The 24,678-nt window shown below is 43.3% G+C and overlaps 2 protein-coding genes across 4 annotated transcripts in view; both read left to right on the forward strand.

Annotated features, from left to right (window-relative positions):
• LOC139155235 (linker for activation of T-cells family member 1-like) overlaps nucleotides 1–24,678 on the forward strand; it is a 126,519-nt gene that overhangs the window by 51,786 nt on the left and 50,055 nt on the right. The gene's annotated exons all lie outside the window — the stretch shown is intronic.
• On the forward strand, nucleotides 519–22,892 carry LOC139155233 (ADP-ribosylhydrolase ARH1-like). 2 transcript variants are annotated; one of them, XM_070730335.1, is made up of 8 exons: nucleotides 519–635; nucleotides 2,592–2,821; nucleotides 6,780–6,878; nucleotides 12,943–13,048; nucleotides 13,150–13,229; nucleotides 15,403–15,586; nucleotides 18,909–19,123; nucleotides 22,620–22,892. In XM_070730335.1, exons 1-8 carry the CDS (start codon nucleotides 625–627, stop codon nucleotides 22,781–22,783), a joined length of 1,089 nt encoding a protein of 362 aa, XP_070586436.1. In that variant the 5' UTR covers nucleotides 519–624; the 3' UTR covers nucleotides 22,784–22,892. The 2 variants fall into 2 exon arrangements, with proteins under 2 accessions (XP_070586436.1, XP_070586435.1); XM_070730334.1 differs by lacking the exon at nucleotides 519–635 and adding an exon at nucleotides 1,130–1,236.

Consider the following 24,678-nt stretch of genomic DNA (forward strand, 5'->3'; position numbering starts at 1 on the left):
CCAATCATGCTAGCTCAGGAATTCTGGGAGTTGAAGTCCACATGTCATAGAAGAGCCAACTTTGCTTACCCCTGGTCTAAGGGTAAAGTTTGGGGGTTTAGGTGATGATACTACAGAGTCTGTTAGTGAGTTCCAAATAAGTCATTTTTTTCATTGTCATTATAACTTTGAAGGTTCCTAAATGAACTGTTGTTAAGTCCAGGGCTACCTGTACTTTAAAGGTGATGAGTTTGAGGAACACCGATCTAGCAGCCTCTCTTTCCTCTGCAACCAGCCTGCGGAATCTAGAAATCCCTAGAGATGTGCTAGGAAACCGACCGACCGAGCCTCTTCTCTGCACCTCCATCTTACACGATGCAAAAATCAATAGAGTTATAAACAGGGGGGGGGGGGGGGGCAGCCAGATGAAATCTCAGCAAAGCGCAGTCAGAGGGCGGGGAGGGGGGACGGGCAGGCCCAAGTCGGTTGCGGCGGAGGGGGGGGGGGGACAGGGACGGATTTGTAGACTCTTTCTGTTTAAAGTCCTCCAATTGGACGAGTGGAGAGGGTAGGACCAGCCTGGCGAGTGCTTTTCAACGTCGGACAGACGAAGACGGAGCGGCCGCCCCCCTCCCCTCCGCAATCATGGATAGCTCGTAAGCGATTGCTCGCAACCCCCCTCCCTACTTCGCCTGTTAACAATCAATAATCAATCAATCCATAACCATTGATTTATGCTGATTGCTTGTTTAGTATCCCATAACCGCTGCGTTGTATCCTATGATTTATTATGATTGTGTTTTATTCTTTATGATCATGATTTATAATTTGTTGCTTATACAGTATATGTATACTGAGAGATTAGGCGCTGGAAGCAAATTCCTGGTGTGTCCATTCACACTTGACCAATAAAAAAATCCTCTAAACATGCAAAATGTGTTCGATTCCTATGGCTTTCCTTAGTCACCTGCAGGGCTGTTGCTTTAAGACAGAGGTCTTCAAACTTGGCAACTTTAAGACTTGTAGACTTCAACTTCTGGGAATTGAAGTCCACAAATCTTAAAAGTTGCTAGGTTTGAAGATCTCTGCTGGGCACGTTCGCCGCCCCATCCTCCTTTTCACCTGGTTCTTCTGCTTCCGTTTCCTTACCTTTTTTTTTTTTTTTGCAACGCGGTTCTTTCGCGGGTGTATTAGGAGAAAGGAAGTAAGCTGCTAATATCGCGGCTCTCAGACCGCACTACGTGGTCGCTTTCTCCAGTAGGTAGAGCATTCTTGCTTAGGGAACTTACTACCGTAATAGATGTAATACAGCGGCCTTTCAATAATAGCCATGTTAAGCCTTTGAGAGTGGTCCTGAACATCTGTAGAATGGAGTTCTTTTTTAACTCCACGTTCTTCAGTGGGCTTTCTCTTCTGTAAATTTCCGTAGGATCGCAATTGCAAACTTCCCAAGTTTCAAATGTATTCTAAAATCTTCCTTAAATTAAGCTTGTCTTCTAGTTGTTTGGTGGATGTGCCCTTTGGCAGAAGAACCACCATGAGGTTTTGCTGTTACAATATCTTGATTTGGAGGGTGCTTTTATGCAACTTTCAGAGATCAATACATTAAATTAGCTAGTTAGATTTTTCCTGGAAAGTTACTACAGGTAGCCCTTGATCTATATGTTTATCAACTGTTCAAATTTACTTTAGTAATGAAAGAAATGGCTTGTAACTTGTCTTTGCACTTACAACTTGCACAACAATTATACAATTGATGATAAAAATTTGGATTTTTGGCAACTAATATGGACTCACAATGGTTGCAGCATCCTGGTCATGTGATCACTTCGTAACCTTTCCAGCTGGGTCATGTGATCATTTGGTAACCTTTTCAGCTGGGTCATGTGATCACTTCATAACCTTTCCAGCCGGCTTCTCCCAAACAAGTCAATGGGGAAAGTGGAATTCGCTTATCAATCAATCAACGTGATTCACATAATAAACTCTATCATTAATCAAACATGGCAAAAAAAATATTTTTTTTTTGTAAAATTGGGTGCAATTTATTTAACAACTGCCTTGCCTAGCAATGGAAATTCTGGTCCCAGATGTGAGTATGTAAAGAACTAACTACCTGTATTCCTGAGAAAAAGCTCATTTTCGCTTCATGTCTCAGTTCCTTGTATATAGCAATTCTTCCACTTTTATTACTGTACTCTGATCTGTAACTGCTAATAAAATGTAAGCTTGATGAAATGCCACTGAGATTACAACATAGAGTCCTTTTAATGTAAATTACTATTTTTATTTTGTGCCTGCAAAATATTATTTTGTGCAAATTATTATTTTTATTTCGTGCATGCGAATTTCAGGTTAACCCTGGTGCAATCATGACATGCTGGTTTCAAAATACTAATTCCACGAAATGTGTACTTTCCTAAGGATTGGCCAGTTTTGTTGAGGAAACAGGATGGGGATATCCAACCTCAGCAAATAGATTCTAGTGAATTAATACAAGTTGCAGCTTTTAGGAGAATATATTTATAAAATATATTTCAATATTTTCAACACATGCATGGGAAGGTTTTACAGTGTGTTTGTGGGTGCTGCGTATATATTTTTTCCTGTAGCTGCCGTACCCCCTCCCAAGAAGCCTATCGTGCAGCCATGGTGCTTTCTGGAGCTGGGGATGCCCTTGGATATCGCAACCAGCGCTGGGAATACTGTACTTCGGGGGCCCAGATCCACCAAGAGCTCCAGGAAATGGGGGGACTTGGCAAGATCCATGTAGCTCTTCCTGATTGGCCAGTCAGTGATGACACTGTGCTACACCTGGCGACTGCTGAAGCCCTGGCCACAGGTGAGTGGTTGGAAGCGATGGGAAGCCTTGAAATCTTATTTTGCAAATTTTTGTTCCTCCCACTACCAAATAATAATAATAATAATAATAATAATAATAATAATAATAATTTATTAGATTTGTATGCCGCCCCTCTCCAAGGACTCAGAGCAGCTCACAACAACTAAAACATCATATACAAATCCAATGTTAAAACAGTCTTTTAAAAAAACCCTATTAAAAACAGTCATACAACCCAAACACACCATCCATAAAGTCAAAGGCAGCTAAGGATATGTCAGTTCCTCCATGCCTGGTGACATAGATGAGTTTTCAAAAGTTTGCGAAAGGCAAGGAGGGTGGGGGCAGTTCTGATCTCCGGGGAAAGTTGGTTCCAGAGGGCCGGGGCCGCCACAGAGAAGACTCTTCCCCTGGGTCCCGCCAGACGGCATTGTTTCATCGATGGGACCCGGAGAAGGCCAACGCTGTGGGACCTAATCGGTCGCTGGGATTCGTGCGGCAGAAGGTGATCCCGGAGGTATTCTGGTCCTCTTGTGGTGTTTTATATGAGTTTGGGTTTATACAATGAGGTTTGATTACTGCAATGCCCTATACATGGCACTGCCTTTAAAGAACGTTTGGAGACTGCAGTTAGTGCAAAATGCAGCCATGCGAGACGTTATAAGCCTTCCAAGGCATACACATATCTTATAATCACTCCGTGAGATGCATTGGTTACCGATTGGTCTCCAAACGCAATTTAAAGTGTTGGTTATGACCTATGAAGCCCTACCTGGTTTAGGACCAGGTTACTTACAGTACTGTCTCCTGCCTCAAGTAACCCAACAGCTGGTCAGGTCCCACATAATTGGCCATCTCCAGGTCTTGTCAGCTAAGCAATGGTGACTGGCGGGGCCTACGGGAAGAGCCTTCTCTGTGGCAGCCCTGGCTCTTTGGAATCAACTCCCTCCGGAGATTTGCACCACCCCCACTCTCTTGGCCTTTCATAAGGTTTTAAAAACTCAACTCTGCCACCAGGCCTGGGGTCGTTGAGTGCTGGCATCCTGCTCTGGCCGATGATATGAGTTAAAAGGAATGTAGCTGCTAGTTTTTAATAATCCTAGGGTTTTAGTATTAGATTTTGTGCTTGGCTTTCTCATTGCTATATTTGTATTTTATCCCTGTTTTGTAAGCCGCCCTGAGTCTACAGAGAAGGGCAGCATAGAAATCCAAATTAATTAATTAATTCATGAAGAAAGAAAGAAAGCCAGAAAGAAAGCCAGAAAGAAAGCCAGAAAGAAAGCCAGAAAAAAAGCCAGAAAGAAAGAAAAAGAAAGAAAGAAAGAAAGAAAGAAAGACGGACAGAAGGAAGGAAGAAAGAAAGAAAGGACAAAAAAAAAGAAAGAAAGAAAGAAAGAAAGAACTCTTGGTAAAATATTTCAAGGTGCATCTATCTCCTACCTTAGAGGCCCATGCAGGACTTACCCAATAGTAGCAACTCCTGCTTTTTAACCAACGGTGGCAACAGGCGACCATTTTAATTTCTTGCCTGATGTTGAAAAAACTAAGCTGAATACAAGTTGGTTAGCACTCAGCTCACTCATAATAGGAAATACTAGATTAGTGTTTCTTAACCTCAGCTACTTTGACAGGTGGACTTCAATTCAATTCCCAGAATTCTCCAGGTACCCTTCTTAAAAGTTGCTGAGAAAAACAGATTGGAACAGGAGTCTCCAATCCCCAGGCTGCAGCCCATTGCTGGGCTGAGGCCTATTTGCAACTAGGACATAGGCTGGCACACAAATGCTTGCATGCAGCTTAATTTGTAATTATGTTGTGTGTGATGCATGGATACACTGGACTGCCACTCATGCAGGTCAAGCTGGGTGCATGTGTGTGTCAGTCTGCCACTCACACAGCCCAGTTTCCCTCTCCACCCCCACATGGACTATCAAGCTGCAAAGGTTGGTGACCACCGACCTAGATCACTGAAAGTCAGAAGATAATGGTGGCAGATTACACCTGTACTGTTACCAATTAGTCAAAAGGGACATGAAGTCAATAGGAACAGCAGCTACCTGAGATGAATTGGAATATTGAGTCATAGAGTCTAAACAGACATTTATTTAGCCCTTCATGGCACCGGACCAGGGTATCTACGAGACTGCCTTCTGACGCACGAATCCCAGCGGCTGGTTAGGTCCCACAGAGTTGGTCTTCTCCGGGTCCCGTCGACTAAACAATGTCGTCTGGCGGGACCCAGGGGAAGAGCCTTCTCTGTGGTGGCTCCCTCCAGAGATTAGAACTGCCCCCAGCCTCCTTGCCTTTCGTGAACTTCTTAAAACCCACCTCTATTGTCAAGCGTGGGGGAACTAAGACATCTCCCCCGGGCCTATGTAATTTTTGTGCATAATATGACTGCATGTATGTTTTTGATATTGGGGTTCCTTGCTTTTTAGACTTTTTAAATGTACTATTGTTATTTTAGATTCTAATTATTAGATTTGTCATTATGTATTGTTTTTAATCACTGTTGTGAGCCGCCCCGAGTCTACGAAGAGGGGCGGCATACAAATCTAATTAATAATAATAATAATAATAATAATTATTATTATTATTATTATTATTATTATTATTATTATTATTATTATTATTTATTTATTTATGCAGCCCTTCTCTGAGGACATTCCTAGGATGGTGGCTTGAAATTAATGCTACAAGCTTTCTGAGTTTAGGTTTGGGGATTACAATATGATTTCATTTTTTTTTTTTAGTTCTTAATTCATTTGTATAGCTGCCTTTCTCGTCATTTGTGTCTCTGGGTAGCTCACATCATTTTAGAGTACTCACGCTCTTGATGAGGTGGGTGATTCAAGGTGGTGCTGAGATATGAAGGCTCCTATTCTTAAGCAGTGATAACACAAATGTTTTTCTCAACAACCTTTACCAACTGGATGGTGATAAAGTGTGGTTGCCCTACAAGTTTTACTTCTCCAATTAGCATAGCTAACAAATCCCAGCGACTGGTTAGGTCCCACAGAGTTGGCCTTCTCCGGGTCCCGTCGACTAAGCAATGTTGTTTGGCGGGACCCAGGAGAAGAGCCTTCTCTGTGGCGGCTCCGACCCTCTGGAACCAGCTCCCCCCAGATATCAGAGTTGCCCCCACCCTCCTTGCCTTTCGCAAGCTCCTTAAAACCCACCTCTGTCATCAGGCATGGGGGAATTGAAATTTTCCCTTCCCCCTAGGCTTATAGAATTTATACATGGCATGCTTGTATGTATGATTGGTTTCTTAAATTGGGGTTTTTAAGATTATTTTTAATATTAGATTTGTTCACATTGTCTTTTTTATTGTTGTTAACCACCCCGAGTCTTCAATTATTTTTAATACAGTATTAGATTTGTTCACATTGTCTTTTTTATTGTTGTTAACCCCCCGAGTCTTCAATTATTTTTAATATTAGATTTGTTCACATTGTCTTTTTTATTGTTGTTAACCCCCCGAGTCTTCGGAGAGGGGTGGCATACAAATCTAATAAATATAAATACAAATACAAAAGAAATATTACAGGAAAAGGGATCCTTCAGAAGGAATTACTTTGTTTGTTTGTTTGTTTGTCATATAAATATAGTACTGTATTGTAGTATGTTTAGCATAATATAAGTATAAAGTAGAGATAGAAAAGATAAAAAGACATTAGGACAGAACGGTAGGCACGAAGGTGCACTTATGCACACCCCTTACAGACCTCTTAGAAAAGGGGAGAGGTCTATTGTAGATAATGTAAGGTTGAAAATTTTGGGATTGGAGGAAGAAACAACAGAGTCCAGTAGTGAATTCCAGGCGTTGGAATTTTGGAATACAGGAATTTTGAATAAGCTTTTATTGGTGATAAACTGCATCAAAAGAAGTCCTCGGCAGAGTCTCAGATTTAAAAATAAAAATGTTTATTTTGTGTTTCCCATCTTTTTTGCTTAGGGAAGACTGGGGAGCCCTTGTTCCAGGAGCTGGCAAGATGCTATGTGGAGGCCATGAAAGATATGGAGGGAAGAAAACCTGGACCCACCAGTATTCTGGGTAATACACCATACAGTGATCCCCCGTTTATTGCGTCCCCAACCATTGCGAACAGGGTACTTCGCTATTTTTCAACCCGGAAGTCAAAATACCATCTACGCATGCGTGTATGGGCACGCATGCGTAGATGGCAACCGGGAGATCAGCTGCTGGGCGGCTTTCCTGGGTCTTCCCCCTCTTGCTGGCGTCAGCGAGGAGTTTCCCCACCGCCCACGCAAACTCCTCGCTGCCGCCCGCCCTTCGCCAGCCCACGCCGTTCATTCTCGCCGCTTTCGAGCTGAGTCCGGGAGCGAATTCGCTCCCGGACTCAGCTCGAAAGCGCCGAGAGACAGCGCCAAGGAACGGCTTGTCTCGGCGCTTTTTCGAGCTGAGTCCGGGAACGAATTCGCTCCCGGACTCAGCTCGAAAAAGCGGCGAGACAAGCCGTTCCTTGGCGCTTGCTATCGGCGCTTTCGAGCTGAGTCCGGGAACGAATTCGCTCCCGGACTCAGCTCGAAAGCGCCGAGAGACAGCGCCAAGGAACGGCTTGTCTCGGCGCTTTTTCGAGCTGAGTCCGGGAGCGAATTCGTTCCCGGACTCAGCTCGAAAGCACCGATAGCAAGCGCCAAGGAACGGCTTGTCTCGGCGCTTTTTCGAGCTGAGTCCGGGAGCGAATTCGCTCCCGGACTCAGCTCGAAAGCGCCGAGAGACAGCGCCAAGGAATGGCTTGTCTCGGTGCTTTTTCGAGCTGAGTCCGGGAGCGAATTCGTTCCCGGACTCAGCTCGAAAGCGCCGATAGCAAGCGCCAAGGAACGGCTTGTCTCGGCGCTTTTTCGAGCTGAGTCCGGGAGCGAATTCGTTCCCGGACTCAGCTCGAAAGCGCCGATAGCCAGCGCCCCCCGGACCCCCAACCCGGGTTTGGGGGGCTGCTAGGAAGCCCTCCATGCCGGCGGCAAACAGCCGCGCCGCCCCCAATCTTCGGCTCCTCGCTAGCGCTGTGGGAGTAAAAACACCATCTGCACATGCGCAGATGGTGTTTTTACTTCCGCAGCGCTACTTCGCGAAAACCCGCTCATTGCGGGGGGTCCTGGAACGGAACCCTCGCAATGAGCGGGGGATCACTGTATATTTATTTCTGCAGGTTTTAAGTACAGATAATCCATTCCTTTAATGACTATTCAAATTTACAAGGTCAATGAAAAGAGTGACTTGTGACTGGTTCTTACACTTATGGCCATCACAGCATCCTCACATGATCAAAATTCAAGCACTTGGCAATCAGCATGTGTTTTTGATGGTTGCAGCATCCCAAGGTCATGTGGGTGCCATTTGTGACTTTCCCAGCTGGCTCCCAGCAAGCAAACTCAATGGGGAATACAGGATTCACTTCACATAACTTGGAAAGTTCAATCCTGACAGACAGACCACACTTACTATTTTCACATTGCATACATTAGGCTGGGTTTGCTGTACCGCTGTTACCTGTATGCTGCGCATACAACTTTTTGTATTCAGCATGCACGTGCATGTGTCCCAGCAAGATTTTTCTTCTGTGCATGCACAGGAAGCAAAATCTAATGATTTTTTTCACGGAAGCAAAAATCTCATGTGTGTGCGTATCCCCTTACAAGATTTTGTTTCCTGTGCATGCACAGAAGAAAAATCTCGCTGAGACGTGCACCGATGCATGGGACATCTGCGCGCAGTTCCCATTTTACTACCAGTGCGCAAATGTGACCCGTACCCAGGGGTGGGCCAGGCCCTGGAACCGTGGGAACACTGTTCTGGTGGTGGAAATGGAGCATGTAGCCTAGCTCCAGTGCCGCCGGGCATGCACACACAACTTGCGTGATTTTAGTAAAAAATTACCGGATTTTTGCTTCCACGCATGCATGGAAACAAAGAAACCGGCATTTTTTGCCCAAATTTCGCTGCTGTAAGGACGTTCACGTGAGATTTCAGCTGTTGCACATACGCAGCAGCCGAATCTTGCTCTGGCACCTAGAGCAGCAGCTGGGGTCAACAGCAACAGCGGCCTGCCTGAGCTCCAGCCGTGCAGCCTGTTCTGTTCTCTCCCTCGCTGCAGGCATCTCTTGGTGCGGCAATGCCGCCCCGAGCAAGTCGTGGCCTTTGGAGCAGCAGCACTGTGCTTCCAAAGGCCACAACTCGCTCAGGGTGTCATCACCGTGTCGAGAGATGCCTGCGACAAGGGAGAGAACAGAACAGGCTGCGTGGCTGAAACTCGGGGCTGCCCAGCCTCCTCCACGCGCTGCATGCCATCTTCGGCACCAGAGAGAAAGTTAAGGCAGTTGGCAGGCAGGGGAGTACTTGGACTACTCACAGCGGAGGCACCACTCACAGCAGGTTAGACAGTGCTCGGGCAAATTGGCAGGGCAGGTGGCAGGGGTAACTTACCCAATTTTTGCTGTTTTTGGCTTTTTTGCTTCTGCGCATTTGCGAAAGCAAAAAATACCAGAAACTGCACAACCTCGCGCAAGACTTGGCTTCTACGCATGTGCAGAAGCTGAAACCCGCACTGTGCAAGCACGTACATGCTCCCAGCCCTATTCCAGTGGCACCGGGAATGATATCCCGTTACTACCTTTGAAAAGTGTTTGGAAACTTCAGATCGTGCAGAACGCAGCTGCGAGAGCCATCGTGGGGCTTCCAAGATTCGCCCATGTTTCTTCAACACTCCATGGCTTGCATTGGCTGCTGATCAGTTTCCAGTCACAATTCAAAGTGTTGGTCATGACCTCTAAAGCCCTACATGGCATGGGACCAGATTACCTCTGGAACCGCCTGCTATCGCACGAATCCCAGCGACCGATAAGGTCCCACAGAGTTGACCTTCTCCGGGTCCCGTCGACTAAACAATGTCGTCTGGCAGAACCCAGGGGAAGAGCCTTCTCTGTGGCGGTCCCGGCCCTCTGGAAACAACTTTCCCCGGAGATCAGAACTGCCCCCACCCTCCCTGTCTTTTGTAAACTACTCAAGACTCATTTATACCGCTAGGCATGGGGGAGTTGAGATATCCCTCCCCCCTAGGCCATTATAAGTTATGCATGGTATGTCTGTGTGTATGTTTGGTTTTATTATAAGGGTTTTTAATTGTTTTATTAATTGGATTTCTACATGCTGTTTTTATCATTGTTGTTAGCCGCCCCGAGTCTGCGGAGAGGGGCAGCATACAAATCCAATAAGTAAGTAAGTAAGTAAGTAAGTAAGTAAGTAAGTAAGTAAGTAAGTAAGTAAGTAAGTAAGTAAGTAAACAAACAAACAAACAAACAAATAAACAACCAGGTAGGAACCCGATACCGATGTTGTTGCATTACAGTTACAAGACTAGCAGTTCTTTGAGTTAGTCTAATTTTTAAAAAGGCGTGTTCAAAATCCAAGGATGCTCTTAATTGTAGTAAAATAGAGTAACAGAGTCTTGAAACCTCTCAGCATTTCTCTGTACCCCAGTGTTTCTCAACCTTGGCAAATTTTAAGATGTTTTGACTTCAACTCCTGGAATTCAACAACATGTCTGGTTAGTGAATTCTTGGAACTAAATCCAGATATCTTAAAGTTGCCAAGGTTGAAAACAACATTCAGATGGGTTTCTTTGGAATTTCTCACGCTTTCCTCTTCTTTTTTGCCTTAAAAAAATACATTTCTCCTTTCATTCCCTAATAGCCTGCTCATTCCTTCCCCCTCCCAAAATTAGCTCCCAATTTCTCTACACAGAGAGGGAGGGAGTGACACCTTAAGGTTACGCAGCGAATATATTGTAGTAAAATGGAAATACAGAACCTTGAAACATATCAGTATTTCTCTCTACCCCAGTGTTTTTCAGTCTTGGCAACTTTAAGATATTTTGACTTCAACTCCTAAAATTCAACAAAATGTCTGGTTAGTGAATTCTTGGAACTGATGTCCAGATAACTTAAAAGTTGAGAAAGAGGGTTCTACATGAACTTGCGGGTTTATTTTGAGTTTTTCACACTTTCCTCTTCTTTTCTGCCTTAAAAATCCATCCCTCCTTTCTTTCCTTAATAGCTACTGTACTCCTTCCTCTTCCCCAACGTTAGCTCTAAATTTCTTTGCAGAGAGAGGGATAGCCTAAGGCTATACAGCAAATGTACAATAGAAACTATAACTGAACAATAGACTTCTTTTATTGCTGTTTAGTCAGAGCCACAATTTATAACAGCCATGTTATGGGTGACAGTCAGAGGTGGTATTGTTTGGGCAAGCTGATTTCGCTGTAGAGATGGAGATGAGGGAGGGTCAGTGGGCAGAACACCGAGGATCGGGTGGCGGTCTCTGCGGGATATTATTATTATTATTATTATTATTATTATTATTATTATTATTATTATTATTTCAATACAACACAGCAAACGAGATCACTATGCTGGATTTCGTATTTCACAGTTTTAGACTGTGTGTGTGCTTGAATAAGGCTTCAAAAATGTGATTCCTGCCTCACTAATGACATTCTTTGCTGGATGAAGTTTGTCCGAATTTCTGGTGAGCTGGTTTCTTCTGTTGAATGATAAATAGACTCTGTTATTTAAGGCAGTGATTTTCAACCTTTTTTGAGCAGCGGCACATTTTTTATACTTACAAAATCCTGGGGCACACCACCAACCAAAATGACACAAAATGACACCCTAAGACACTCTCCTCTATTTTTCCATCCCTGTCTCCTCTCTCGCCTCCCTTGTGTGTGTGTGTGTATATATACACAGTCTTGAACCATTTCCAAAAACAGGTGAGGGCTGGGGTTTTTTTCTCTCTTATTCTTTGGGTGCTTTTTATCATATGCTTTAAATCAAGAGTCACTTCTCTCTCTCTTTTGTTTCTCTCTCTTTCCTCTCATTCTCTGTTTCAATCATTTTCTCATTTCTCTTTTTTCCTCCCTTTTTTGCTCATTTCTCTCTCTCTCTCTCTCACTCTTGCTTTCACTCTCTCTTTTCTTTCTCTCTCTTGCTTTCTCTCTCTCTTTCTCTCTCTCTTGCTTTCTTTCTCTCTCTTTCTCTCTCAGCAAAAAGTTGCGAGACCGGAACCTGAGCTTCCTTCTTCGCGGCACACCTGACCATGTCTCGCAGCACACTAGTGTGCCACGGCACACTGGTTGAAAAACACTGATTTAAGGAATGCCATTAGGCCAAGCTAGTGCTTGCCCCAGACTTTGTTGATGCGTCACTCCAGAGAGAGGAATAACTCCCTTTTAATAATAATAATAATAATAATAATAATAATAATAATAATAATAATTTGTTAGATTTGTATGCCGCCTCTCTCCGAAGACTAAGGGCGGCTCACAATAATAATAAAAACAATGTTACAGTGGAACAAATCTAATATTAAAAGAAAAAAAAGACATATAAAACCCCATCATTTAAAACCAAACAACACATACATACTAAACATAAAGTATAAAAGCCTGGGGAAGGTGTCTCAACTCCCCCATGCCTGACGATATAGGTGGGTCTTGAGTAGCTTACGAAAGACAAGGAGGGTGGGGGCAGTTCTAATCTCCGGGGGGAGTTGAGTCTATTTCCTTGCCCTTCAATATGCTTTTTGCTGGATGTTGCTTTTATCAATACAGAGTGTGATTTTACCATGCAATAAGGGATTGTTGAGTTGGTAGGTTCACTCCTAGAGGTCAGAGCGAACATCTTGGATACCAGGTAAATGCAGGGGCTGTGTAGAGGCTCTGGGAGGGCAAAAAACAGGCCTAACAGAAGTATCTGGAAACAGGCCTGTTTTTGGCCTCTAGAGTCCGGGGGAGACCGTTTTTGCCCTGCTGGAAGCTTGAGGAAAGCCTCCACACCCTGGGGAGGGTGAAAATACCACTCCCATGGTGCAAGTGTCTGAGTAGGCCAGGCCCCCATGGCCACACCCAGCCAGCTAGCCAGGCAAATAATTGGTTGCTAAAATTTTTGAATCCCATCTCTACATACACAAGTCTTCCACTTTAGATCAAACCCTTTATTATTATTTTTAAATACGATGCTCAGGACAATGAAAGTCTTAGTGAAATCCAATGTCTTTGGATTTCTGTGTGCTATTTTCCCCCACCTGCTTCTAGGAACATCTCAGTTATGTCCAGGAGAGCCAGGTGGATATCACATTCCTTTCAACTCTAATGCAACCGGTTGTGGTGCAGCTATGAGATCCATGTGCATTGGGCTAAGGTAATACATGTTGGAAGAAAAAATACATGTAAAGTATCAATAGCAGAATGATCGAAGGTCAACGCATGTTCATCCTGATTCTCAACCAATATTTCTTCAAGGTATCCTCAGCCTTCTGACCTCAACATCTTGATCCAAGTCAGCATAGAAAGTGGAAGAATGACGCATCACCACCCGACAGGTAAGGGGATATATGGAGCCATTGTTACATGACTGACAGATCTCAAGGCTTAAAGCAGAGATCTGTAACCTTAAAAACTCAAAGAACCATCTGGGACTATTTCCCACAGGGAAAAAAACACTGGGAGCCACAAAATTTGATTGGGCATGACCAACTCAACATCACTCACTTCCAATGACATGATAACCCCCACCCCCCCGGCAGTCACGTCTCGCCAGCCAGTAATTAGGGAAGACAACCAGGAACCACAAAATCCTATTTTCTCTCCCCCTTCTCTCTGTTTCTATGTCTCTCTCTCTCTGCCTCCCTCTCCCTGTATTTCTCTCTATCTCTCTCTTCTTTTTGGAAATCCGGGGTGGCTGAGAAATGAGCGCAAACCGCAGGGGAGGCTTCCCTTCGGGTGACCCTGCTACTCCTCTCTTTTCTGAGATTTGGAGATGCTAAACACGAATGATTGGTATTGTGTTGATTATGTCACAATTTCTGTATAATACATACCGTACTTTTCCTATCTATCTTCCTTGATGTAATCTGAATTGGATTTTTAAAATAAATAGGGCCCTGCCACTCTTCCCCAAATTATTATTGGAAAAATACGATTTTAGCCTGTTCCTAATATGTAAAATCCCGGGAAAACCAGACAATTTAAACGTGAATCATCGTTTAGAGATTAAAAATCCTTTTTCACTTGTGCAGTAATCAAACTTTGTTTTGCCACAATGAAAACAAGGCAAACTTGGTCTCAGGAATAAATGCTTCAGTTTTATACATCAATTCAGCTTTCAATCAATTAGTTTTTATTAAGTCACAGGCCAGAATTATAAAGTCAGTTTTATTATGTGTCTTTTTGTTTTAGGCAATATGCATTTTACTTCATAGATTGTAATATTTTAGATGCCCTGTTTATACTTTCGCTGTTAATTAACATACCAGCAGAGAAACATAGTATAGTTTCTATGAAATTTCTTGTCCTGTGAAAATCCTTTGGGTATGAACTTAGCTATATTGTTTCCTTTACTATCCTTACTCTTTTAGTGCTAGAAATGTTTGTGAAACATCACAACACACCCATTGTCAAAGCCAACAAGAGGGATCTCATTCACATGCTTTTATCCAGAGGTGAAATGCTAGCAGTTCAGATCAGTTCCCCCAAACCAGTAGTTAAAATTGCTACCAGTTCAGGCGAACCTGTATATCTGACGATCAGCTGTGTGATGATCAGCTGTGCCGCGTGATCCAGAAAGCGGGATTTCTAGCTAATCTAAACTATGCGCCCCAGCTGACCTTCCCCTTGCTGTTCTACTTACCTTTGCAGATTCTGATGGCTTCAAAATGCTCCTTTTTCAACACTGTACATTAGTGCCTGCGGCGTGCAGGTACACACAAAGTGTGCATGAAGCAAACCAATAGCAGACTTCAGAGGATTTCATCCCCGCTCTTATCTATATGGTTGCTAGAAATGGAAAATTTGATAGCACATAATCTATCATAGTAGTGTATAAGTATTGGGTTCCTAGCGGTAGGCACCACACTGCATTCTAGTAGTGAAAATGGAGCTGCATGTGCAGCTCTGTGTTGCCAGCATGTGTGAGCGCGCCCCAGTGAGATTTTGCTTCTGCGCATGAGCAGGAACCAAAATCTTGCAAGGGGATGCACGCAAGTATGAAATTTTGGCAATTTTTTGTTTTCACACATGCACAGAAACGAACAAAAAAGACCAAAATCTTGCAAGAGGAAGCGTGTGAGCGAGATTTTGGCGGATTTTTTTTGCTTCTGCGCAGTTGTGAAAGCAAAAAATCGCCTAAACCTCGCACTTGTGTGAATCCTCTTGCGAGATTCCTCTCGCGAGATTTTGCTTCCTGTGCATGCAAAGAAGCAAAATCTCGCTAAGGCGCATGTGCATTCATGCTGGCGACGCGGAACTGCGTGTGCATTATTCCGGTAGCAGGGGTAGGTAGCAACTCCTGCCTGTAGTCTATGTTACCTTTTTATTACAGAGACTCTTGTTACGTTCATATTTCATCTCATCCATTTGATTTTACTTTTGTGTTGCCTGTTTGACTAGTCATTGGACAAATTTGCTAAACAGGCCATAACTTTGGTAGCTTGGAGTAAATTTCAGTAATTCAATCCAAAATAAAAGACATGTCCTTTCTCTACTTCCCCTCTGTAGGCTATTTGGGATCTCTGGCCTCAGCCCTCTTCACTGCGTATGCTGTCCAGGGACTGCCCCTTGAACTCTGGGGATCTGGGCTGCTGAAGACTCTGCCCCTTGCCCTGGAATACATCCAGGCTGCTGGGGTTGAGACTGAAGCCAATGTAGCAGCTTGGTCCTATTTCCAAGAGAAGTGGGAATGGTAAGTAGTTGGGGAGGGAACAAGGAATGCAGGGTTTTTTATTACAGCTGGAAGTCATAGTAGAGGAGATATGTGATTCAAAAATGTGATAGATAGATAGATAGATAGATAGATAGATAGATAGATAGATAGATAGATAGATAGATAGATAGATGTTGTGGTTAGCTCTGCCCCAGCTCCTGCCCCAAGGAATGTGGAGGTGGATGTGGGGGAGACATCCACATGCCGCAGCCCTGTTTTGCTCCCAGTGGAATCTGCCGACGAAGTCTCCTCTGACCAAGGAGGTGTGAGTGACAGGGAGGAGGGGAGTTTGGCAGACAGCCCAGGAGGAGATCAATCATCTGTACCATCCCTGGATTCTGAACAAGAATTAATGACACATCCATGCATGCTTAGAGTGATGCATAGGAGACAACAACTGAAGGATTATTACAAGAGAAAATGAGGCCATCTGTGGTTGGGTGGGGCTGCTGTAATTAGTGCTACAGATAAAAGCACAGCCTGGTGTTTTAGCCTCATGGCAATTTATCTGATTCATCGTTTCGACAAGATCGTGGTTTTTGTGTGTGGACTCTCTGGACTTTAGAATTGGACTCAATTTCCCAATTATTGGGTAAGCAATTGGATTGCATTTAACCTGTGCCTTGTGTGTACCAGAAAATCCCTTTGACATTTAAAAAGGGAGCTGTTTCTGTTTTTCTGTTTATAAAAATTTTTGGGTTTTCCTTTTATTGTGTGGTGTGTGTCTTCCTGGACTAATTACCCTGTAATTACGGGCTGTTGAAACACACCGGCAGAATAGATAGATAGATAGATAGATAGATAGATAGATAGATAGATAGATAGATATGGACCGCTGGACAGGACAGACTGACCGACAGATATAATTTGAAGAACAATTTTTTGAGGATCTACTTTCCCAGTTTGCGGAAACTCTTAGGGCTATTCCAACTGATACGGAGAAAGGAAGAAATTGCATCCTAGTTTCCAAGGTTTCTCAGGACTTTTTTGTTCCTTCTACTCCTGTGCTTGTACCAGCCAAGGATCAAAGTTCACCAGTGTGCTAATAATGACACATTAATCTTTATCCTGAGCCAAGCAGGGAAAATACTGTGTGTTCACTGCTTTGAGTTATTTATAAAAATAATAAAGGCAGGATATAAATAAATAAGATCATCTAGGAATGGCTATTAGGCCAGAGTATGGTGGCAGGGAAATTACCAATGCATCAAAGTAAGTCCAGTTAACATCACAAGCTTCACTGGCTTCCTATAAGCTTTCAGGAACAATTCAAGGTGCTGGTTACCAAGTACAAATCCCTTCTAAATCCCGCCTGCAGTTATCTCTATCTGCCCCATGAGATCCAGCAGGGTGGTATGTGTCCTTCTAGGAAACAAAGTCATTAAGTGAGACATTAAGTGTGCCTTCTCTGTCCAAACAATGCCTGGTATTTGAAACAGCATATTCCTCCCCCAAATTTCATAGGTCTCTGAACCTGTTAACCTTCCACTTGTTTTCTCTCCCCCGACATACACACACAGCAAAAATTGGGCCAGAGGTTAAAAGAGTCCACCTGAGATTGATTTGAGGATCAGATTATGTCTATGGAGATTCTCAGTTATCCAGGTCATGGTTGCCCAAAAGTGCTTTTTCAAAAGGCAAGTGGAGCCAGAGGAAGCCTTACTTACTTACCTGTCTCTCTGTCTCTCTGTCTCTCTGTCTCTCTGTCTGTCTATCTATCTATCTATCTATCTATCTATCTATCTATCTATCTATCTATCTATCATCTATCTATCTATCTACCTACCTACCTACCTACCTACCTACCTACCTACCTATCTATTTGAACAAGTACAGGATTGTAGTTTGTATAAGCATAACATAAATAGTAAATAATGATAAAGAAGACAATAGGATAGTAGGACAGGGACGGTGGGCTCAATAAACAGCCGAGGTGGCACAGCAGGTAAAGTGCTGTACTGCAGGCCATTAAAGCTGACTGTAGACCTGTAGGTCAGTGGTTCAAATCTCATCACCGGCTCAAGTTTGACTCAGCCTTCCATCCTTCCAAGGTGGGTAAAATGAGGACCCGGATTGTGGGGGCAATATGCTGGCGCTGTTAAAAAGTGCTATTGCTAACATGTTGTAAGCCGCCTTGAGTCTAAGAAGGGTGGCATAAAAATTGAATAAATAAAATAAAATAATAAAATAAATTATGCATGCCCCTTAGCACGAAAGGTAAATTATACAGAAAAACTAGTGTGTAAAATATAGTGGCACCCTTTATTGTCCATTTTGAATGGCTGGTTCTTCCACAGCGAACTTGCATGGTTTCTTCATCCCAGCCAGGGGTTTACCCGATTGCTTCAAGAAGTACTCTGAGAGCATCTGGCTACTTAGGGGAGCAAAAGGGTTGGTTTCCAAAGTCTCTCCTTTCTCAGGGAGGTTTCTAGAAGTATGGAGAATCTGTAGCAGAGGTCAGGGAATTTTCTACAGTCAAGGCGCGATTCCCGCCAGGGAAAAAAAGTCCAGATAACTTTTGAATTGAAAACAAAAATATATAAAATTATGTAAATTTAATGTGAAAGAGATAAAGAAATGAGAAATATGATTGAGAGAATCCAGTTGACAAAAAAACAGAAAAGGAGGCAGGATTAGATAAATATGTAACCTGAAATTAAACTAGAATAGGTTGGAAATTGAATTTAAGATTTAAGAATATGATTATTAGAATTGAAAAGTGAAGAAAAATTGTTTAGTCTGTCATTTATTAAATTAAAATTAGCTGTTGAAATTATATTTCACTTTTTTCTTTCTTTCTCTTTGACAGACTGAATGATTTGTGAAATGTGATTTGGGATACTTTATGTTTTTATATAAAAGATTTTACAAACATATTCTCATTCGTTGAAGGTATATGTATTGTCATATATGTTTATTTTAAGGTGCAGTAAAATATTTTTTTAAAGAAAAAAACACTTTTGATCAGGGGTGAAATCCAGCAGGTTCTGACAGGTTCTGGAGAAGTAGTTTGGAGAACTGGCACCTCTCGTTGGTCCCAGGAGTAGGGAAGGAATGGGGATTTTGCAGTATCCTTCCCCTGCCATGCCCATCATGCCACGCCCCAGAACCAGTAGGGGGGGGGATTGAATTTCACCCCTGGATCAGATTATATTTACTGTTCATGCTTTATTGTGCTGTGCTTTGTCCTTTTGTTTACTTTGTTTTTTGTCCCTAGGCCACCCTCTCAGAATCCCTATTTCCGAGATCGACGGCCATATAATTTGAATAAATAAATGTAACTTAATTATCTCACATTTAGGTACCTCAAAGAACGGGGTCTCATCGATGGTCGGGGCCCAGTTCGATTTCCTTCTGCCTACGGTCCTGCTGAGCGGGACGTCATCTACAAAACCTTTAGCCTGGATGGCTGGGCTGGGCGGAGTGGCCACGATGCCCCCATAATTGCCTACGACGCCCTCCTTGGCGCTGGAAGCAGCTGGGAGCAGCTCTGTGGACGGTCCATGTTCCATGGTGGTGAGTGACAACCTCCTCTGTAAAATGCTTGATCCTTGAACTAGCTAACACACACACTACACACCACAGATATTAGGAGCAGTGAAGGGCTCCCTATCGCTAGCACTACAGTGCACTCCTGGTGACTGGCGCAAGCACGCGGGTGTCCAACATGTGTTCTGATTTCAGGCTCATGCAGATAATAATTGAAATAAATGATTGCTCAATGCATCTTATAATAAAACACTTCTTTATTTTTCTTTGTTCTCTTCTGAAATACACCAACATTGCACACAGTGTTTTTCTTCCTCCTCTCTATCCTTAGCAATTAAGTAGATTAGCTTGGTAGTACTATCAAAGCATTCCACAAGTCATTCTAAAATTTATGGGCTAATCAGGGCTAGCCAGAAATCATAAAAGCAGGCAAATAAATCACACAAAGATTATCTTACGCTCTGGAGCTTGCCGTGGACGCCCCCATCTTGGAACGGCAAGATTGACGAAATCAGCTTCTCTTCCGTTTCACACCGGATGTGAGGTAATTAATTAATCCCTCTAATATCTCCTCCCCTTCTCCTCTAAGCATTTGTGAAGCCTTCTGAAATGGACATTTCTCCATCTTTTATCTCCCCCATTTGATTTCCTGAATCTATTTGTATATCACTAGCTCTGTGGTCTCCACTAACCGTGCCGTCTGTGGCTAAATCTGGCAAATTTACTATCTCTAAAACATCCTCCTCACCTGAGTGTGAATATTGCTCAAGCTGCAAGGGAGTATGCACAACAATGTGTGTGCAGGTTGGCACGAGATTTGGCTTCTGCGATGGACAGGAAACAAAATCTCATGTAAGGACGCTTGTGCGCGAGATATTTCACTGATTTTCAGCGATTTTTTGTTTCCACACATGCAGAAAATCAGCAAAATTTTGCACGTGTGCGCATCCTCCCATGAGATTTTGCTTCCTGTCCATCGCAGAAGCCAAATCTCGTGCCAACCTGCACACACATTGTTGTGTATACTCCCTTGCAGCTTGAGCAATATTCACACTCAGGTGAGGAGGATGTTTTAGAGATAGTAAATTTGCCAGATTTAGCCACAGATGCAGGGATGCAGAGATTCATACACATCTCCATTTTTCCAACCAGGACTGCGTTTCGGACCATCCACGCAGCAGCCCACTACTGGTTAGGAGTCTTTATTAAAGGTTCCAAGTCTGAATTAGTATTCTCTTGTGCCAGCACCAGCTCAGTTCTAAATCATTCCACAGGCTATTCACAAAAAGCCAACACTAGACCTCAAGGCAAAGTTTAGTTTAGTTTATTTAGATTTGTATGCTGCCCCTCTCCGAAGTCTCGGGGCGGCTAACAACAATGAAGAAAACAATGTAACAAATCTAATATTAAAAAGTAATCTAAAAAACCCCAATTTAAGAGACCAATCATATCAACAAGCATACCATGTATAAATTCTATAAGCCTAGGGGGAAGGGAGAAAAAAATTTCAATTCCCCCATGCCTGACGACAGAGGTGGGTTTTAAGGAGCTTGCGAAAGACAAGGAGGGTGGGGGCAACTCTGATATCTGGGGGGAGCTGGTTCCAGAGGGTCGGGGCCGCCACAGAGAAGGCTCTTCTCCTGGGTCCCGCCAAATGACATTGTTTAGTCTTTGGGACCTAACCGGTCGCTGGGATTTGTGCGGCAGAAGGCGGTCCCGGAGATATTCTGACCCAATGCCATGAAGGGCTTTATAGGTCATAACCAACAAAGACATGTCCAGTGCACTAGGCCAGTGGTAGGCAGAGTTGGTTCTTCTATAACATGTGGACTTCAACTCCCAGAATTCCCGAGCTAGCGTGATTACCTCAGGAATTCTGGGAGTTGAAGTCCACAAGTCATAGAAGAGCCAACTTTGCCTACCCCTGCACTAGGCAAAAGCAAATTCCTAAGGCAGACAAAGCAAGGCAAGAACACTTCCCTGACTGAGCTAAATAACTGCTTCTTGGTGCAGTTCGTCAAGAGAGGTGAGGCTGCCTCTTCATGAGTAATCTGGCCAACCTTCTTTGTGCCTGCCTCCTCGCAGCCCTATGTATTTACTGATCTAGAGGAGGAGGTAATTCTTCTTCATCTCCACCAACCAGCTGGGTGCCCTCTCTACCCAAAGCCTCTGGGTTTCCCATCTGCAGCTGTGCCTCTCCTGTCTCTAACTCAGCTGGCTGCTCATCAGGTTGTTTCCCTGTGCTCAGCCCTTTCACTCGACTCATAGCTTTCTGGTGCTGGCGCATCCTTCTCTGAATTGGCATCTGGAGAAGCTCCTGGGGAAGCATCCAGGGGAGTCCTCACAGCCCCTTAATCTAAGGGAGATTGTGATCCTGCTATATAGAGCGTTGGTGAGGCCACATTTGGAATACAGTGGTACCTCATCATACGAACTTAATTGGTTCCAGGAGGAGGTTCGTAAGGTGAAAAGTTCGTAAGATGAAACAATGTTTCCCATAGGAATCAATGTAAAAGCAAATAATGCGTGCAAATCCTTCAGGAAAATCCCAAACTTTAGAAGGGAGGCGAACAGAGGGCAGGGAGGAGCAGCTAAAGGGGGCGGGTGGAAGAAGCAAGGCTAGGCTAAAGGGTGAGTGGGAAGAAAGAAAGGCAAGGGGGGGCGCCCCTCCCTTTTCTTTCTTCAAAAGACACCCTTTCAGTGCCTTTGCAAGCACGTTGTTCTCTGCAAAATCTTTCCTCCTCCAAGCCGCCCCTCCCTTTTCTTTCTTCAAAAAAGGGGAAAAAAAGAAACCCCTTCATCCCAGCAGCAGCTGCTTGGGTTCATAAGGTGAAAATAGTTCGGAAGAAGAGGCAAAAAAATCTTAAACACCGGGTTCGTATCTTGAAAAGTTCGTTAGAAGAGGCGTTCGTAAGATGAGGTACCACTGTACTGTGTTCAGTTCTGGAGACCTCACCTACAAAAAGACATTGACAAAATTGAACGGGTCCAAAGACGGGCTACAAGAATGGTGGAAGGTCTTAAGCATAAAACGTATCAGGAAAAACTTAACAAACTCAATCTGTATAGTCTGGAGGACAGAAGGAAAAGGGGGGACATGATCGAAACATTTAAATAAGTTAAAGGGTTAAATAAGGTTCAGGAGAGAAGTGTTTTTAATAGGAAAGTGAACACAAGAACAAGGGGACACAATCTGAGGTTAGTTGGAGGAAAGATCAGAAGCAACATGAGAAAATATTGTTTTACTGAAAGAGTAGTAGATGCTTGCAACAAGCATCCGCTCCAAGTCCTCGGAGAGAGGCGGCATACAAATCTAATAAAATATTATTATTATTATTAATTATTATCCACGCGGTTGGTAAATCCACAGTCACTGAATTTAAACATGCCTGGAATAAACATAGATCCATCCTAAGATAAAATACAGGGAATAGTATAAGGGGAGACTAGATGGACCATGAGGTCTTTTTCTGCCGTCAATCTTCTATCTTAATATTTTTTGTATGTTTCTCTTGTCCTACAGGGGACAGTGATTCCACAGGGGTGATCGCCGCTTGCTGCTGGGGCCTTACATATGGTCTCCAAGACATCCCACCTGGAAATCACATGGAACTAGAATATCGAGACAGAATGGTATCCGCAGCCGACTCTCTCTATCGCCTGGCTTGGCAGCGGGGGTCTGTTTGAGAAGCCGTTCCTATAGCTAATATTCTCAATTCCCGGGAGGACATAAGCTGAAAACTTTCAATAGATTGAAACCTGCTGCTTTCAAAATAAATCGAATAGCTGTACTGTATTCTGACTCACTTTTGTGGGATAGGGGAGGGATCCATGCCAGATTCTTAAGATTCCATATAGAGGAGTCCTTTAAGATATAAGTTCCTGTATAGATCAGGACCCATCGACTAAAACAATGCCATTTGGCGGGACCCAGGGGAAGAGCCTTCTCTGTGGCGGCCCCGACCCTCTGGAACCAACTCCCCCTGGATATCAGAGTTGCCCCCACCCTCCTTGCCTTTCATAAGCTTCTTAAAACCCACCTCTGTCGTCAGGCATGGGGGAATTGAGATATTCCCTTCCCCCTAGGCTTATAAAATTTATGCATGGTATGTCTGTATGTATGATTGGTTCTTTAAATTGGGTTTTTTAAAATTACTTTTAATATTAGATTTGTTTCTATTGTCTTTTTACTGTTGTTAGCCGCCCCGAGTCTGCGGAGAGGGGCGGCATACAAATCTAGTAAATAAATAAATAAATAGATGCGTCCACAAGGAAGTGATTAAAAATACTTCAATATGGAACCAGAACCATGTGATCGAAGTCCCACTCTTTGGGGGTGGAGTTGCAACCATATGTTTGTGGCGGCCATTTTGACTCCTTTGACCTGTTTTGTAGATGAACTATTTCCTTTGACTTGAAAGATCATCCATTTAACAAGTAAGAGAATAGTGATTTCACAGAGGATTGTGCATTATATACGGAATTTCTGGTAGCAGCTTTTTTATTATTTTACACGTTTTATAGCTAATCTGAGCCACTGTGGTAAAAATGTAATGGCACCTCTACTTACAAATGCCTCTACTTACGAATTTTCTAAATAAGAACCCTTCAGCTTCCCACAAGCAAAGTCAACGGAAAAGTCAGCAGGGAAGGTCACAACTAACTTCATTAATAATAATAATAATAATAATAATAATAATAATAATAATAATAATAATAATAATATATTAGATTTGTATGCTGCCCCTGTCCGAAGACTCGGGGCGGCTCACAACAATAATAAAAAACAATATTGTAGCGAAACAAATCTAATATTAAAAAAGAAGCATATAAAACCCTATCATATTTAAAAACCAACCAACACATACATACCAAACATAAAATATAAAGAGCCTGGGGGAAAGGTGTCTCAACTCTCCCATGCCAGGCGGCAGAGGTAGGTTTTAAGAAGCTTACGAAAGGCAAGGAGGGTGGGGGCAATTCTAATCTCTGGGGGGAGTTGGTTCCAGAGGGCCGGGCGACATTGTTTAGTTGATGGGACCCGGAGAAGACCCACTCTGTGGGACCTAACTGGTCGCTGGGATTCGTGAGCATGCGCATTCACACTTTCACACATCCGTATAGTCTTGTGGTACCTAAGGAAAAAAAAAGGTTTGCCATCACTGCCCTAGGCTGTTTGCTAAACCAAAGAGGTGGCAGGTCCAATCTTACAAAACTGAGCCCGGACTACAGGACACCTGACCCAGTCTGTATGGAGATTGGGTAAACTTGCATAACAATGTTCATTGGCAAGATTTCACTTCTCAAAGCTTACCCCTGGACTTTGACTTTGCTTGGACTCTGGAATAGTCAGGGCATTGGCTGGCATGAAAAATGCTGAAGTAGCAGTAAATGCGACAAAAGGAGATAAGGCAGTTGCTGCAAAAATGCTGCTTGAAAGAGGAAACAGGAAGACTCCAGTATGGAAGATCTATAAGGAATAAATTGTACACCTCTCCTCTTCAAAACCAGAATGCTTTATGTTCCTGAATCTAAATAAGAGCAGTTTCACTGGGTCATCCTATACTTTTTAATAAAATAAA

The sequence above is a fragment of the Erythrolamprus reginae genome, unplaced genomic scaffold (genome assembly GCF_031021105.1).
Source record: "Erythrolamprus reginae isolate rEryReg1 unplaced genomic scaffold, rEryReg1.hap1 H_1, whole genome shotgun sequence".
Taxonomy (NCBI): domain Eukaryota; kingdom Metazoa; phylum Chordata; class Lepidosauria; order Squamata; family Dipsadidae; genus Erythrolamprus; species Erythrolamprus reginae.

Excerpts from the sequence above, each read along its gene's own strand:
- LOC139155233 (XM_070730335.1), top strand. Across the intron at positions 6,879-12,942 it reads TGGACCCACCAGTATTCTGG|GAACATCTCAGTTATGTCCA; the intron begins GTAATACACCAT and ends ACCTGCTTCTAG. Across the intron at positions 13,230-15,402 it reads GACGCATCACCACCCGACAG|GCTATTTGGGATCTCTGGCC; the intron begins GTAAGGGGATAT and ends TCCCCTCTGTAG.